General features: G+C 38.9%; 1 protein-coding gene across 4 annotated transcripts in view; it reads left to right on the top strand.

Moving 5' to 3' along the window:
- Positions 1 to 17,167, top strand: part of CEP112 (centrosomal protein 112) — a 359,203-nt gene that overhangs the window by 274,104 nt on the left and 67,932 nt on the right. For all 4 annotated transcript variants that reach the window (XR_012641956.1, XM_074972205.1, XM_074972202.1 and 1 more), the window contains one exon: positions 9,162 to 9,251. Coding sequence is in view for 3 of the 4 variants with exons in the window: in XM_074972205.1 (XP_074828306.1) it covers positions 9,162 to 9,251 (90 nt within the window). In the remaining variant the exon portion in view is untranslated. The remainder of the gene's footprint in view (positions 1 to 9,161; positions 9,252 to 17,167) is intronic.

Raw genomic sequence — 17,167 nt, 5'->3', positions numbered from 1 at the left:
TCATACCTTTCCCGGACTTATTTTACCTTATTTCACCCTGTACGTTCCAAGCTGATTCCCTTGAGCATGAAAAGCTCTAAGGCCCCAGTTTAGCAAGGTACTTAAAGCACATGCCTAACTTTAAGTGTACCAGTGGTCCTGTTGACTTCACTGGGACTGCTTGCATGTTTAGAATTAGGTTCATGCTTAAATACCTTGCTGAAACAGGGCCTAAAAAGTTGGGCGAGCAAAACCAAAAAGTTTCCAGAAAATGCTGAAAATACACAAACCAGGATCTGACAGAAAGAATGCGATGGTACATGAGTTTGCATCATTAGAACCAACAATGTTGAAAATCTTGATCGAGAGTATTCAGAGTACTCTGGAAGACACCACTTTGGATTCCCAATGAAATTTGATGGATGGACTTAGCTGCGCAAGAGCCAAAGTATATAGTGTATTGTTGATACATCCCTTCTCCTCTTTTCCATGACTTGTATATAAGTCTTGAAACATAAAAACAGGGTGGTCTTAGATATTCAAGAAAACTTAGAATAAACAATCTCTCTCTTTCATGGGTGGTTTGGTGTTCACCGTTCACTGCTACTACGGAGAACAAGCATGATCTTGGATGCCGTTGCTCTTATTATTTTCCCTCCCTGCACACTAGTGGTATGATCAAGTGGAGGGGGAGGAATCTTGCATTACACAACAGCAATTCCTATGGGCAAATGTAAGAAGCAGTATTGACAAGCTCAGAAAAGAGCCCTTGCCTAATTTTAAAAAGCATTCAAGAGTCACAGCTAAGGCCAGATTTCCAAGCACACTCTCCGCTTCCACGTAGGCACATCAGCAAAGGGGCCAGATTTTCAAATTTGCTCAGAATCTAGCCATTGTTCTCAGTGGGAGCTGCTGAATCCAGAGCTCTTTTGAAAATCTGTCTAATTCTTCTCCAAAGAAATTTGTTTTTTATGGTGGTAGCAGAGACTGAGAAAATATGTTGGGGGTCTTTTAGAGGCATATAAGACTATGGAGAGCATATTTTTGAAAAAAATAGATTAACTGGTTAACACTTGTGTTTTCATTCCATGGTGTGATTGATGTCTGATCAGTGAGAAGCCGTATTAGTTAGTAGTTTGCACAAGAGATTAGATATCAGGATTCCAGGAGTCTATTCACGGCTCTGCCGCTGTCTTGCAGGACCCGGGAAAGTCAGTTACTCCCGATGCCTCAGTTCCCTATCTGTAAAGGGTATGTAATCCTTGTCTATCTTATATTGGTGATGAGGCTTAATTGCTCATAAAAGGCTGAGAGAACCATGGAAGAAAGGTGTTATGTAAATGTAAAATATTGTTTCAGATGTTTTAATTTTTATCCCTGGTGTACAATAAATCATCAGAGCTATCTGTATAGACATAATAGTAATTCCAATTTTATTTATAGACTATGGCTCAGATTCTTAAAGGTATTTAGGTGTTGCTGTGTTCGTGTTGCAACAGCTAAGTGATGTAGGTGCCTAAATCTCATTTTCAAAAGGGGTTTAGATCTAACTCAATTAGGTATTGCAATGCTGAGTGCCACAAAGCCTAAATATTTCTAAAAATCTGGGTCTGTAAGAATAACTTGAGTGATTAAACCCACAAACTATTTTCAGAGCAGAATAATATGAATTTTTTTTCTTTTTCAGTTGCAATAATATTAACCGCTGGATATAGGGTGAGGGGGAAGCTTTGTTTGTGAAAACAAAGCTATTATTTTTACACAGACCACAGAAATGTTGCCTTTCATTTTGAATCAGTAGCCTAATGAGTAGTGTAGCAATAGTTCAACATCAAAGCAGAATTTCTTAGATATATGGTGTGTTGCAGCAACAGCTAAAAAGTTCCCACCAGAAAGGAATTTTGCCATATGTGAACAGCATACATATGTATTAGGTTAAAACCATAAGATTTCCTTTCCTTTACACCAAAAACAAGACAGAAATTGAGCACAGAGGTTTTGAAACGATCATGCACTGGAATGCAGAATAGGGGGAAAAACCAAGGTCCAAATTGTTTGGTGGTGTAAATGGGAAAAACTCTATTGAAATCAATGGAGCTGCATCAATTTTGCACCAGCAGAAAATCTGACCCAAATCTCAATCCTTGTCCCTTTAAAAAAAAATACTGTACTTTTGTGACCCAAGAAGCACAGCAGTGGTCCCTGTAATGACATTTTCCCAAGTTTTTTTTTTAATAATAATAAGCCCAGCCACCTTTAATGCAGCAGTTCTCAAACTGTGGATCGGGACCCCAAAGTGGGTCACGACCCCATTTTAATGGGGTTGCCAGGGCTGGCATTAGACTTTCTTGGGCACGGGACTGAAACCAAATCCTGAGCCTCACTGCTTGGGGCCAAAGCTGAAGCCCATGGGCTTCAGCCCTGGGCAGCGGGGCTCAGGCTACAGGCCCCCCGCTCAGGGCCTAGGCCCTTGGGCTTGGGCTTTGCCTGCCTCCCCCTCCACACACACACACACCCAGGGCAGCGGGGCTCTGGCTTCAGCTTTGGCCTCCCCACGTGAGGCATCAGGGCTCAGGCAGGCTCAGGCTTCACTCTCCCCTCCTGGGGTCATGTAGTAATTTTTGTTGTCAGAAAGGGGTCGCAGTGCAATGAAGCCTGATAACTCCTGCTGTAATGTAATATCACCCACAGAATCACATAATTTTATTTAATCAGGGAATATTTTAACAAAGACTAAAATTACTTAAAAGGAGAGATGGGACAGAAGTTTAGTTGGAGAGTACCTGAGATTACTTGTGATGATAAACTTGACCTATTTTTCAACTAGGAGTTGCGGTTGGCCTCTATAAATAGAGAAACCACCCAACTTAGAAGATGAATTCTTGCCTGTGTGATCTTTAGACTGTCCCTGACCTACCACTCCACATACAGATGACAGGGCTCAGGGTTGGGTCATTGCTATTTTGTCACAGTTTTAGATAGTTTACAAGTACATTTGTAGTTCTGGAACAAAATGCTGTGTAGTTTGTGTTCATGTTTGTATAGATTTTCCACAAGCTTCCAGAGTTAGGCTTTTCTTCACATGTTAGTGGAGAGAAAAGCCATAAATGATTTTAATCTGAATTAAAGATATTCAAAAGGAGGCCTGTACTCCAGTATTGTTGTTGGCACAGATTTTGAGGGTGTAAAGTAGAAGCACTCTTCTGTGGGCATTGTTAGTGAGATAATTAAGACAACAGTAGGTAATTACAGTAGTTTTTATTACTGCATCTTTCATTAACTAATTATATTAATTGGGTAATGTATGTGAAGCCCTTTGAAGATGAAAAGAACTAACTATGATTACCCCTATTATTAGTATTACTCTACACTGATCATAAGAACTGAGGTCTGTTCTCTTCTTGATGTGCATGCATAGCTGCTGTTACAGCCAATAAGAGTTATGCATGTATATCAAAAAGAGAATATGCTCCTACCAGGCTTAATCTGATCTTGATGAACAATGACTTTTGAGTTTAACACCCTGCTCTTCAAGATTAGAATACCGGCAGGTCTTGCATGGAGAACATTTTAAAAGTCTTCCCCTTCCCTGCAAGCCTCTCTCCTTATTTATTCAACTAATTATATTGAAGAGGAGGAACAGCACATACCATGTTCACTGTGACCAATTCTGTACCACTGAAATCATTGTGAGTTTTGCCATTGACTTTAGTTGGAGCAAGAACAAGACCTGTGTGCTCAGTAACTTACATAAAGGAGGAAATAATTTTCGTTGAAGGTTTCTGAAGAAAATACAATAGTTTTGCAGCAGTTAAATCCCCAATACTTCACATTATGCAAAAATAGGTCAAAACAGTTTTGGTTTCTGCCTGTTCAGTTCTTCCAAGACCGTGTTTTTATGCACAGTTTTTTCTCTTTAACTATTTCCTGTAGTTAAAGTACGAGCAGAACATTTTTTCATGTATTAAAAATGAGAAAAAAAAAAAAACCTTCTTGTATCATCATTGTATGCTTGTTCATTTGATCCTTCCAGGTCTTTTTTTTTTTCTTTTCCAACTAAACCTTGTAACTAATGCCTCACTGTGTGTTTCTGTCTGAAAAGTGACTTTGTAGAACTGGCATCCATATTTATGTCTGTGACTCCAAGTCAAAACTATATGGTTTACAAGTTAAAAAAACCAGCAAATTCTGTCACCATTGCAACCTCTGATTTAAGTCATTGGATTTTTCTGGTCTCAAATGTCACCCACCAGTAGGCCAAGTGCTGCACTTACTTTCACATTGGCAATCCTATTGTCTCCAAACTCGGTTCTCAGTTACCAAGAGCGGATTTGGTCTTCCAAATGAAAATTTAGTTAAAAGTTTTGTTGGTGACATGTAAGCCACAGTGTAATCCAGTTCAGAGCTGTGGTGGCTCTGCCATGTTCGTGGGGGTTAAAAATAAAAAAGCCTATCCAAGCCATAATATTCTGTTCACATTCCATCTATCTGCTTATATCCCCATCGTATCTGAGTGTCTCACAGATATTAGTGAAAGCAGTGTTAATATCCCCATTTTACAGCTGGAGGAGAACTGAGCTACGGAGACACTGAGTGACTTGCCAGAGCCAGGAATTAAACCCTGATCTTCTGAGGCCTAGATCAGCACCTTAACCACAAAACAGTCCCTCCTCTCTTCCATCAGGCCCATGACTATCAATTTAGCGTGTTCTTTGCATCTTATGAACAGTTAATTAACAATCAAAAACATTTGCAATATATAGTTTTTTTTCCCCATTTTTATCAATAAATCTAATATATATGCCTTTTTCCGCAGCTGTAGTTCACCCACATTGTTGCAGTAGAGCTTATTATCTCATTTACATTTTTAAGTGCTTTTCAAAGTGTAGGATATCTGGGTTGGAAAGCAAAACATTTCATTTCTTTGTTCTCAGGCCAACAGAAAGCACTTCCAAGGTCAGGTATGGTGTAGACTTTCAACAGCAAACATGTTTACATTGCATTTGAAAGCCAGTATAACTGAAAAAATACTGTCTTTACAGCAGTGATGTCAGCCAACTCAGAAAAGCTGAGAAGGGGATGAATTTTGTACCTTGAACAGTTTAACTGATTAACAAACTGTTAACGCATGTCAACAGAGTCCACATGGACAGTTAGTCCATGGCAGGCTAGTGTGGGGTAGAGTCACACCCGAGTTTGCAGCAAACTTTGTGTGTCCAGACAAATCCTAATTTGTTATGCTTTTGTTTTCCATTTGGAAAAAATGGAAAGTGCCTTTGTGATTCAGAACTTAAGACTGGATTTTTTTTTACACTATCTTGTGTTGTCCATCCCAGCAGTCATTAAACGTAGGCATCGGTATTCCATGGGTAGAATTTTGCATTTTGAAGATGTAACATAAAAGCTTATACTTCCATAAAACAAATCCCTAGTTGTGTTGTTGAGTAACTGGGGTGAGTGCACTACAGCTATATTTTTGGCTGAATAATGACTTTTGAACCCTAATCCTGTGTTTAATTTTCCAAAAGAGAGGTTATACAGTGCTCCCAGGATAAGGTGTCAACTGTTTAATACATTTTAAGTGCATCTTGCATGAGGTGAGGTAGATTGAAGAGCTTTGTGAGCCCTGGATTCATAGCTACTCTGAGTCGCACACTCAGTAAAACTTTGGATAGTCCTTCTCCCCCCCCCCTTTTTTTTTTTTAACTTCCTTGTGACTCAGTCAAGCTGGCTTCAAAATTCAATACAAACTTGGCAGCACTGAATAGCAGACATTGCATCCAAGCTGTTCTCATTAAATATGAGGTTTTAGACATTCAAAGGAATTTTGAGTGTAATTACTAAATATCAGAGGAGGAGGGACATTACTCTCATTTGGGAGCAGCATATATCTGAGTATATACTTTAACAAAAATCGCTTTACCAGTTATCAAACCAAACATTTTATAGTTCACAACGATGAGGTAATCAGAAGGTGATACGGCTTCAAGTCTCTAGCATCAATAGTCTGCATTTTGAAGTGTTCGTGTCTCAAAAATCTTATTAACTATAGTCCAAGAGTAACATTGTTGGAGACATCTCCCTTTGGCATAGGAAAGTAAGAGTAGATATAAAAGAATCCTTGTCTATGCTGTTGGAAGTGTCCTTTTCATTGACCCTTTATGCAGCTTTACACTCCGTTTTTTGGGGGGATATCCATCAAGGTTCTTACTCTGTAGGAATGAGAATCTTGCACAGGGAAGTTATTTATCTGTCATTCTTATTCTCTGGAGATATTGGTATGCAAGGATCTCGCTCCTCCAACCCCACACTTTTTTAATTTTTTTGGATGGGCTTTGATATAATGCTGATTATCTTGATCTGGTGTTTCCTTCTGGATGCTTCACTTCCCATGCAATGTGGGGAACTAACGGAATCGTTCAGAGAGCATTGTTGCTCCACAACAATGGCTGCCGTGAAGTGACCAGTATTGGAGTTGGCTCGCACTCTACCCCACTCAAAAACCTTAAGTGCTAGATGAATTCACCGGACTCTCACAAAAGAGCTAAATGTCTCTCCACCATCCCAACACCCAAGCATGTTAAGGGCTGACAGTTATAATAGATAATGGGAATGGTCAGTAAACTCACACAATACATTCTATGTTGGATAATTGTTTAATGGTAATTTTATCTAGAATAGAATAGAATTTACAACATTTTAAGAAGCAAATGTATGCTAGTTAAATCCACATATCCTCAGATTGTCATGCCTTTTCACTGTATGCCCTCTGCACAATATATTGGTGTGCATTTAAAAAAAAATAACGAAGTCAAAAGGGGGAAATTGATGGATGAGATGGCACTTTACAAGTTCTCTTCTATGGTGCCAATGTTTTGCTGTGTTTGCTATAAGTATGGTCTTGGTGGATGTATTTATTTGCTCCAGACTTTCCTAGTGGAATCCAATGGAAAGATGTATTTTTCTCAAAGACTAAAATAAAATAAAGCAATACACACACGCACGCACACGCTGTTTTACACCACAGAAACCAAACAAATGAATGAAACTTTCCATTTAGAGAGAGGTTGGCAGCTCTGAGTGAAGGAAATACATGTGGTGAGTGGGTGGCATCAGCACAGCTGAGGATCCCTTCCAGTGTACAAACAATTCCCTAATTCTCTTTTTCACCATGACATGCTAGAGGGATGATATTAGTTGCTCAATTGAAAATGGTGGTAGAATCCTGTACGTAGGATATCAGACAGCTAATACAGATATGGCTATTGGACATTCCAGATTTTAGTGAAAAGGGAAACAAATTTCTCTCTATGCTCAATCCCATTGAAATCAATAACAATACTCATTAAGTTCATTGCCTGTTCATGGCCTGTCTCGGTTGATTTTCTAGTACGTGAAAATACCCCCTTCTTTTTGCAGTAAATTCGTGTAATAGTATGACATAATTTTTTGTTTTTTTAAATCGTAAGTTATAGCTCTATTTTTAAATTGCCATATCAGAAATACAAAAACAAACCACACCTTACATGAATAATTTTTTTCAGGATATTAATGCATATGTATTGTACTCCAAGACCTGTTTAGCACAGAAGACTGGCTACAAAGACTGGTTTTCAACATTATCTAGCAAAAATGATAGTGTAAAAGCCACTGGGCAGGCTTAAAGTTCATTCCTGGGTCTGGTTAAACTTTTTGGCATCAGAATATGTAATGGTCTTATAGCTTTAATACTTTAAAGTTAACGCCTGGCATCACTTCAAAACAATGCAAGATCTATCATAAGTAGTCCTCTTATCTTATCTGAATAGCAATTTTATCCTGTAAATGATTTGAGACTACAGTATTTCAGTGCTGTGGAAAAGAGAGAGAGTTTTTTTCTGTTAAATCTTTGGTACTGCAAGTACCTTTAATTATTCCGATTTATTTATGGGTATTCCATGTTGAGTAGCATGTGATACCATACCATACGCTCTGCAAAATGCATTAAGGGAACACAAGTTTGCTGATCTCTTTTACTACAGACTTTAGAGTAGCATGTTCACGCTGTTTAGATTTTTAAAAGTCATTATAATTATTATGTGTCATCAGATCTAAATTTCCATTTTCAGAGACAGTCCTGACCCTGCTCTATACTTTTCAGTTGATACACTAGCTGTGTACCCATTTCCTAGTCTTCTACAGATAACCCTAAATGCTTCTGTCCCACTCCTATCACCATCTCTGTGATGGTGTCTCTCTAGCATAAGCATTGTGCACTTTGCTTCAAGTCGACTCTTGAGGTACCAATGCCCAAGTTCAAACAGGTGCCTGTAATTAAGCTTTAGTAAGTAAATATTCAGTGTGCATTGAAACATTTAATGATAACATTAACAAACCTTTTTGTTAATTGTTTAGTTGTTGGAATTATCATATTTTGATTATAACCTCCTTAGGACATGAACTGTCTTTTTGTGTGTTCTTATATCATCTAGCACTTTGGAGCCTTGGTCTAAGAGTTGGCTCCTGAGGTCCAGCAATACAAATAAATAATAAATTTGTAAATAATTAATGTGTCTCACCTGATTTTATTAAAAATTGTGATAATTTAAGAGCGAGACAAAGATCAGCTAAATTAGCATTGTTATTAGCAATAATTATTTATTGGATTTGTATTTCTCATTTGTCTATATATGCGCTATGTGCTTTACTAGCAGGTAAAGCCTTGTCTCAAGGAGCTTACAGTTCAGATAACGTTGAATCCATTTCCACTGCAGATGCAAGACATGGTTCCTGAGACAGCAGATTTTTTTTTTTTTTTTTTTTTTTTTACTTAAGTCAAAGTGCTGGTGCACCATGAAATCATTCCAAACAAAACACAGGTTGTACAAATAAAAGAAGAAGGGGAACTTGATGAACATTAGCAATACTTGTAAATAGATGAGAGAGCTCAGTTCTGCTACCCTTACTCCTACATCGGTAGTCCTGTTGTAATCAGTGGAACTACCTGTGTAGGAAGGCGCTAAGTGAGAGTCAGGGTGGCCGAATAAGTTTGTCAGTGGCTCTCTTGATAGTGTTGAAAACTAAGATTGAAGAGTATACAATACCCATGACTTTTGCTACCAACTGAACACAATTATATGGGGTTTTTTCCTTCCATCTTCTAATTTTTAATGTGTGTGTTGTATTGATTGATATTGTTTCAGGCTTTACAAGATGAAATGGAAAATTATTGCAATCAGGTACGATCTACAGAAAAGAAGCTGCAGCACAAGGAGTTGGAGACACAGGAACAGGTAAACAGTACTGTCCTACTAGATTTCTTTCCTTGGGCAAACAGACTCTACATTTGACATTAATATCTTGCTGCAAGAGAAAAGCATATCTTCTCCTACCATATTTTCCGCTAGCTTTCTTTTTTGTTTTTGTTAATAAAAGAGAATTAAACTGTCTGAACCCCAGGGGCAAATATTTATCCAATGCTCTTTGTTTCAAGATGTTATTTCAACTACTTTAGCTGTTAAATTATGCTTTTTAGGCAACAGTATTGTTTTGAATGGAGGTTTCTGGTATTACTATACCCTGTTATTTCATGACTTCTGTTAAGAGAGTTATAATTTGACAATACTTGGGATAAATATAATGTTTATTGCAGATCTTATGCATTCACTGGGTTAGAGTATTGTACGTAAATGATTCCATATGATTAGCACTGCTAAGGTTATTCTGGACATGGTCAGTGAAATCAGAGATTCCTAATGTTCATTTTTCCTCAGTCTGCTCCATAGCAAAGCTCACTATTTGTAATGTACAGATTGGGAAAATTAATCTAATACTGTTATCAGAATTGTTACATAAAATTATCACTGAAATGCAAAGTGATGTGCCTGCATTAGAACCATGTTGTAAATTGAAATATGAAGGAAAATACAGAAGTAGTAGAGATTGCACAAATCCACATATCCCAGTCTTTGATCATGTGCTCACACAAAGAATACTGACCTGATGTAAGGAGAGATGAGTTTGTAGAATCTCCCTTTGTCTCTATTGCTTTTTCTGTACTGACTTGTAAACACTTGTGCAGTGTTTTAGATCCTGATTTAGTGCCAAAGTGCCTATGGCTCATTCTTTCTGTTCCCATATCTGTACTTCCTAGCATAGTAACATTTCGGGATAATCATCGTCAGAATATCTCAAAAAATTCATAATGATTAGCAAGTATTATTGTCCTATTTACAAATGGGGACTGGTCCATTGAGACACAGACCTATGGTGACTTGACCACTGTGGTATAGTGAGAGTGGCAGAGTCTGGAACAGAACCCAGCTCTTTTGAGTCCTAGGTCCCTCTCTGACTATTAAATAGTGTTTTCAAGCATCTCCTCTAGATGTGTCAAACTGTTTGCCTAGTCTTCTACCCTAAGCTGTTTTTTTCTTCCAGTATGTGTTTAACTCATTTTTAACCTATTAATATCTTTATAGTTGCAGTTTTTGTTGGTGCCTTTGTTAGTTCATTTCACACACGTCCTCCTGAATAAAAAGTTTGTTAGGAACTTCCTTAAGACCTGTTCCTTTCTTAGTTTCAGTTTATACCTTTCTAGCAGTTTTTATGGCATTCACCTTCAGTATTTATCTTCTACTTTACACCTCAGTAATGTCCACTCTTAACTTCCATTCCTTTTCTAATTCTTTTATATCTTCCTTGTAAAAGAGTTCCCCAAAATTGTACTTGTTCTTCTAAGCATTGGGTAATGTTCAGAAATGTCTGAAATGGGATCCTAAGTCCCATTTTCAGACCTGAGGTAGAAGCCAAATTCCCATTGACTTTTGCACCGTCAAGTCCAGAGCTGCTTCTGCAACTTGTTAATATATTAGCATTGGAAGATGCTGATTCTTAGCCCCAGTGAGTTAATCAACAATTGAGACTTTGTTGAATGAGTTCAATCTTACAAGGTTGCTCATCTTACAATGTTTTTTTGAGTCTTTCCTTTTAATTTTTTAATTTAGTCTTTCTCCCAAGAAACTCAATGGTAACATGGATATCTCGATATATTTTTCATTGTCATTCCTTGGCCAGACTACCCATAAACATGTTCAGAGAAGGGGCAATAATGGTATACAGCCTAGGATCAGCCAGTTAGGCAGTTGAGATATTCAAGGCCCTTACTTGGAACTTTCTTCCTACGCTTACCAAATATTCTCGTCTCGATGCCGCATTGCATAAAGGGTTGAAATTTGCCTTGGCACCATTACAAAGGGCAGTTTTCTGGGCTATTACATGTCTCCTTTTAAAAAAAATAATAGGAGGAAGTGGGTGGGGGTTAAACGGCTTCTGTTTTTCATTAAAAGGGAAAATTCTGTGTTTTGATTCTATAACAACAACAAATAAGTGAATGAGACATGAAACAAATACTTTGTTGTGCTTTTAATTAAAAATGAAAAGCTGGTTCTTGTTATGGCTTGTTGGGTGGCATTTTAGTGCTCCGTGTTTGTCTTATTTCAGTCGGGACATCCTTATAACTCTGCAGTCTCCAGAAGTGAGTGACGAATTCACTAAGCTTACCCTTTGTTCCTTACAAAGAATGAACCTGTTCCTTATTAGATTGGTCAAGACGGATACAATATTTACACACACATTCCACACAAAAAAGCTGTAAAAAGATGATTAAGGTTGCAAAGTACTAAGGCAACTAGAACTGAATGCAATATCCCAGTTGAGGGTAAGCTACTGATTGGTATAAAGTGCTATAATATTTTCCATATTGTTTTCTGTCCTGGTCTTTGTGCACCATAACATTTTGTTTGTGCATTTGACCACCACTGCATACTGAACAGAGGTTGTCATGCACTGTCTTTGTCTTTTTCCTAAGTGGTTACATTTAATTTAGAACTCAACAATGTGGCTGAATGTTTCCGTTTATTCTTTCCAGTGTACATTACCTTGCATTTCTCAACACTGAGTCTCTCTCCGGCTGACATGTTGCCCATTTCTCTACTTTTATTAAATCCCTTGAAAGTTTTCAGTCTTCTTTTAATCTTGACTAACCGAAATTTTGCATCATCTGTAAATTTTGTCATTCACCCCATTTTCCAGTTCACAGAGAAATACATTAAGAAACACTAGTTCTCGTGTGCAACCTTGGGGCACCTCATGCCTAACCTTTTGTGTTGTTGAAATATTGAACATTTATTCCAAATATAAGTTTCCCAACCACTTGAGACATTTTAAAATTTTATTCCTGGTGGGCAACTAATGAGAGGTCAGCAGAATTTGACTCAGAATATTGGAGATACTAGGTTTCCTCATAGGAGTGCCTGCACCATTAAAACAATCCTAGAGAAGTTCCTGGGAAATAAATAACTAGAACCACTTCCTAAAACAGGGCTTTAAGGTTTCTTGCTTCCCAGTAATATGTGGACTTCTGATTTTAGATTAGTTTCCCATATTGTCTGTTCTGTGTTGCAGCATTTAATTGTCTTTGATAAATGCATAGTTTCAACATTGTCCTATACATTCAAGCTCTCTAATGGGAAGATCTGCATCCTTCACTTTACTGGAGAAGTATTCTGTTTCTTGAATCGCACTGCTTCTATAAAGGTGGCAGCTGAATCATTATTGCAGCTGTCCCTATATCGTTTGTATGACCTCAGTTCAGCAAGGGATGTAAGCACATGCTCAAATCCCATTGACTTCAATGAGAATGAAGCACATACTTCAAGTTAAGCACATGCTTAAATGCTTTGCTAAATATGGGTGCACGTAAGCATGTGCTTAAGTGTTTTTGCTGAATTGGGGCCTATGTAAACATCTATGGTAGATATCCCAGTCACATTCTGGCTTGAATATCTGGACTTCTTCAAAAAAAAAGTTAAAAAGGCAACCGCCACACTGCAAAATATACAAAAAGCTTATAGTAGACTGACCTCTGAGAAGTTCTCCCATGGGAACCCTACCTCAGAAACCATTTCAGAGTGTTGCTCCCGTTTACTTTTTCATTTTGAAAGGACTCCCAAAGATTTTGGAGTGGGAAGGACATTGGGTGAAGTTTGTACCCCAGGAAGGAGGAAGAAAAACTTATAAAGATCACCTTATGCTCACAATTACATGAGCACTGTAGTACAGCGGTTACTGTACAACACTGAAGATGTTTAAACCATAGCAATCATCCTCAAGGGTAAAAGCATCAATCATGTCGCAAAAAGAGCCTTAAAGGAGAGAGATGCTGTTCAGACAGAAAATCAATTATGTACAATTCATGAATATTATTAAGGGGAGTCAGGGTGAGTGCCAGTACAGATTTCCAAGCCTTTAATTTCCATTTTCTCAAATTGATTAAAATAAAGGCAGAGGGAAATTAGATGAGTTAGGGTTGTGTTGGAGGTATTTGGAGTGAAATCTGTTTAACAAAACAAAGCTGCTTCATTTTATTCCAAATTACAAAATGAAAACAGGAGTGATCATTGAGAGCTGTGATTCAACAGCATTTATTGAATTTTTCATGTTTAATGTTTATTATTCTGACTTGCTTAATTTTATGACTGCTGGATATTTACCACGTTCAGTTGCCATGCCAACTTAATATATTTGTTCACAGACAATGCTATTATGCACCATTCTGAAATGTTGATTCTTCAAGTGGTTGCAGACGTGTATTCCACTCAGATGTGCACGTGCCCAGTGCACCAAAGCTTAGCAGTACCTGTGGGGGGTGGGTCAGTGCTCACACACTTTGGCCCCATAGCCCCTCCCCTAGCTATTTAAGGGCAGCACCCCCGACCCACTTTGGTTCCTTCTCACTGCCCATGACTAGATTGTAGTGTTCTGCGTGGTATTTTACCTTACGCGTCTCTGTTTCAGTCTTTCTGGAATTTTATTGTGTATAGTTAATAGATAGTTTAGTAGTATCCTTAGTTTTAGTTAGTGGAAGTCAGCTATGATCAATAGTTATCCTGGTATGATGCCATCACCACAGTTTAAACATTTTCCATTGCATGGGTTGCTGTCCTCAGTAGTGATTCCCAGATGTGGTGTTTGTTGTGCCTGGCAAAAGGGCGCACTAAAGAAAGGTGCACCATCTGCATATGTTCAGGTGGTGAGGGACTTACACCTCAAGCAGCACCTTATGGACTGCCTTGACTGTGACAGTGTTGGTTCTCTGGCCTCCTTAATCTGTTGGATTGACCTCCCATATCTCTTCCTCTTTATCCTGACCTACTGACTCAGCACCACGGTCAGACTTGGCACAGCAAGTGTGCTGTGTGGCTAGATGGGCACAAGGAGGAACAATGTTCGTAAGCTGTTCGACCAGTGCTACTTAATAGTAGGAAACAGTCTACTAGGTTCATTCATTTGGCCGAGTGGAAGTGATTTTCAGTTTGGTTGCTAGCTCACAGAATTCAACCAATGCTAGCCTGCATTCAGAACATTTTCGATGTCACTCAGTTCGTTGAGGGTCCACTTAGCAGCGATCTTGGCATTTCATCCTCCCATCCAAGAGAAGAAAATCTTTCTCAAACTTCATGGTAGTGAGATTTCTGAGGCCTGGACTACACTGGGGGGACGTTTCGAACTAAGATACGCAACTTCCACTACGCTATTCGCGTAGCTGAAGTCGAAGTATCTTAGTTCGAGTTAACTGGCCGTCCTCACGGTGGCGAATCGACCACGGCGGCTCCCCCGTCGACTCCACTTACTCCTCCTGCCGAGGTGGAGTACAGGCGTTGATTTGGGGATTGATTTATTGTGTCTAGACGAGATGCGATAAATCGATCCCCGAGAGATCGATCACTACCCGCCTAGCCGGTGGGTAGTGAAGAGGTACCCTAAGAGGGTCTCCATTTGAGCCCCTGGCAGCCTGTTCTCTGTCCCAGAAGACAGCCTTCCTTGTTGCTATAACATGCGCAAGAAGAGTAAGTGAACTGCACATCTTAATGGCAGAGTTCCCATGTATGCAGTTTTTCAAAGGCAACGTTGCCACATCCAGAATTTTTGTCAAAAGTGGTTTCAGTTTCACGATACCCAGATGATTTACTTACCGGTGTTCTTTCCTAAACCACATTCAAATGCAGATGAACAGTGACTTTGCAAGTTAGAGCTGAGACTGTGCTTGGCATTTTATCTAGAGAAGACTCAGCTTTTTCGTTCATCACCTCATCTTTTTGTCTCCTATGTGATCATATGAAGGGTCAGTCTGACGGGGTTCACATCCCCCCGCCCATCCTTGGCCTGCCCAGGTTTTGCTCAGACTCTCATTTTTTAGTGTCAACTCTATAATTTATTCAAGTCCCGTCCACCAGCACCTGTACAGTGCAACACAACAGCTAATCCCTTTGATCTTCAGCTTCTCTTCATCGGGCCCTAGGAGGAAAAGAGATCTCTCTTCCTTGGGATCTCCTTCAGTCTGGGCACCGCTAATCCTGTCCTCCTCCCCCTAGTGCTTCTTTCCTCCCTTTTATCAAGATAGTCGGATGGTGGGCCAGTTAATTCTTTAACTCACCCTGCCTCCCTATCTGATTAGCTACATCCTCCCTATTTACTCAATCAGCTGTCACTGGGGAAACTAATTGAGGCTTTAGTGATCAGAGTGTAGACTCACCTGTCAGTGCCTCAGATGATTGCAGTAGTCCTGGTACTCAATGAGGGAGAGGTCCCTTGGGTAGATGGCAGATGCAAACTATTTAGAACTCTATAGGTCAAAATTGAACCTTGAATTTCCAAATGTTCTCAAGGAATAGCCCTACATAGAGCATGCTGAAGTAATCTAAACTCAAGGTGACACAGCTATAGATTACCATGGCGAGTTTTGTGTTTAAAAGTAAAAGATGCAACTTCTTTGCTAAATGCAGTTGATCAGTACTCTTGCCATCCACTGTTTTCTAGACTCTCAGCAGCAGTCAAAGACCCAGCATGAGTCAGAGTCTGCTCAAAATGAGTCAGGCCCTGAATTTTGTAATGACTCCCCAGACAATTGTAAGAAATAACTTGGTATATGAACAAATAATAAACTTATTTTATATAGCATCTTCCATAACAGTGTTTCATAAAATACTTTACAGGTTAAATTATTACAGAATTAAGTATTAGATAATAGTAATATTATCAAATTATGCTGTTATACATAATATCTATAGAGCAGAAGGGGGAAGAAACTGAAGTTTAGGCACAGGAAAACAGACTTAAAGGTGGGATTTGAAAGAAGATGGTATATCGATGGGGTTGAAAGATACAGGAAACTTGTTTCATATGGCAAAAGTTGCAGGGGAGGAGGTTCTCGCACCAACAGTGCCATTTCTGGAAAGGAAAAGGGGAAGCTGATGGTATATGTGGGGAGGTTGATAATCAGGTATTAACTCTGGTAAAAAGTACAGTCTCCCAGAAAAGTACAAAGGCATGTACACTCCATGGCAGTGAGACTATTGGAATGAAGTGAGCAGCTGAAAAGAGAAATAGGAGATGAGTGTCAATAGTTGAAAGGAGACAGAATTTTTACCAACAGTAGCAACATTTGCGCTCAGATGCAAGAAAAACATACAGTATTTGAAAATGTCAGTTACTGGCATCTTGCATGTTAAATAATGATGAGTCAAAGGGAGACCTTTCCTTTTGTGGGGAAAGTAAGTTATTTTATGTGATTTAGATGATTGCTTGAATAGAAATAAATGAAGGAATTGTGTTCTTTCAGAGAAAGCAGATTAGAGGTTCCACGGTAAGGCAAATAGTCAAATGAGGGGAAGTAAAAGGGGAAATGGTATTTCTTGCAGAAATGAGCTTAGGTTCAGAAGAAGGAAAGAAGTGAGGAGAAACACCTCTGAGCCTATCCAGTGGTTAGAAGAGGGTAGGAACCCAGAGTTGTGTGGTAGGCTAGTAAGGTTTGTCTGCCTTCCTTCAAGGGGATGGGGCTGCCTGGTTGGAGTTTAACGCAGTACAGATTCATATTTCCGATGTTTGATAAAGGCTGGTATTGACAAGATACTAGTCATAAGCTGGCCTTCAGTATTACTACATTTTTACCCTCGTACACTGTTTCCTTTTTAATCAGTCTCCTTTGTGAGAAATAGAACAAGTATAGCAATGTTTACCTTCTCTACTGACCATGGAATTTAAGCAGAAATGGTGAAATGTTTGAGGTAGGTAAGAACCAGAATCTTACCAACGGTGATGCTTTGAAGAACTGGCAATATGTTTGCTTGTAAAAACCGTGCTCCTTAAAGGC

The sequence above is a fragment of the Natator depressus genome, chromosome 14 (genome assembly GCF_965152275.1).
Source record: "Natator depressus isolate rNatDep1 chromosome 14, rNatDep2.hap1, whole genome shotgun sequence".
Classification (NCBI taxonomy): domain Eukaryota; kingdom Metazoa; phylum Chordata; order Testudines; family Cheloniidae; genus Natator; species Natator depressus.
The sequence above is the reverse complement of the archived record's forward strand: the minus strand, read 5'-3'. Positions and strand labels throughout refer to the sequence as shown.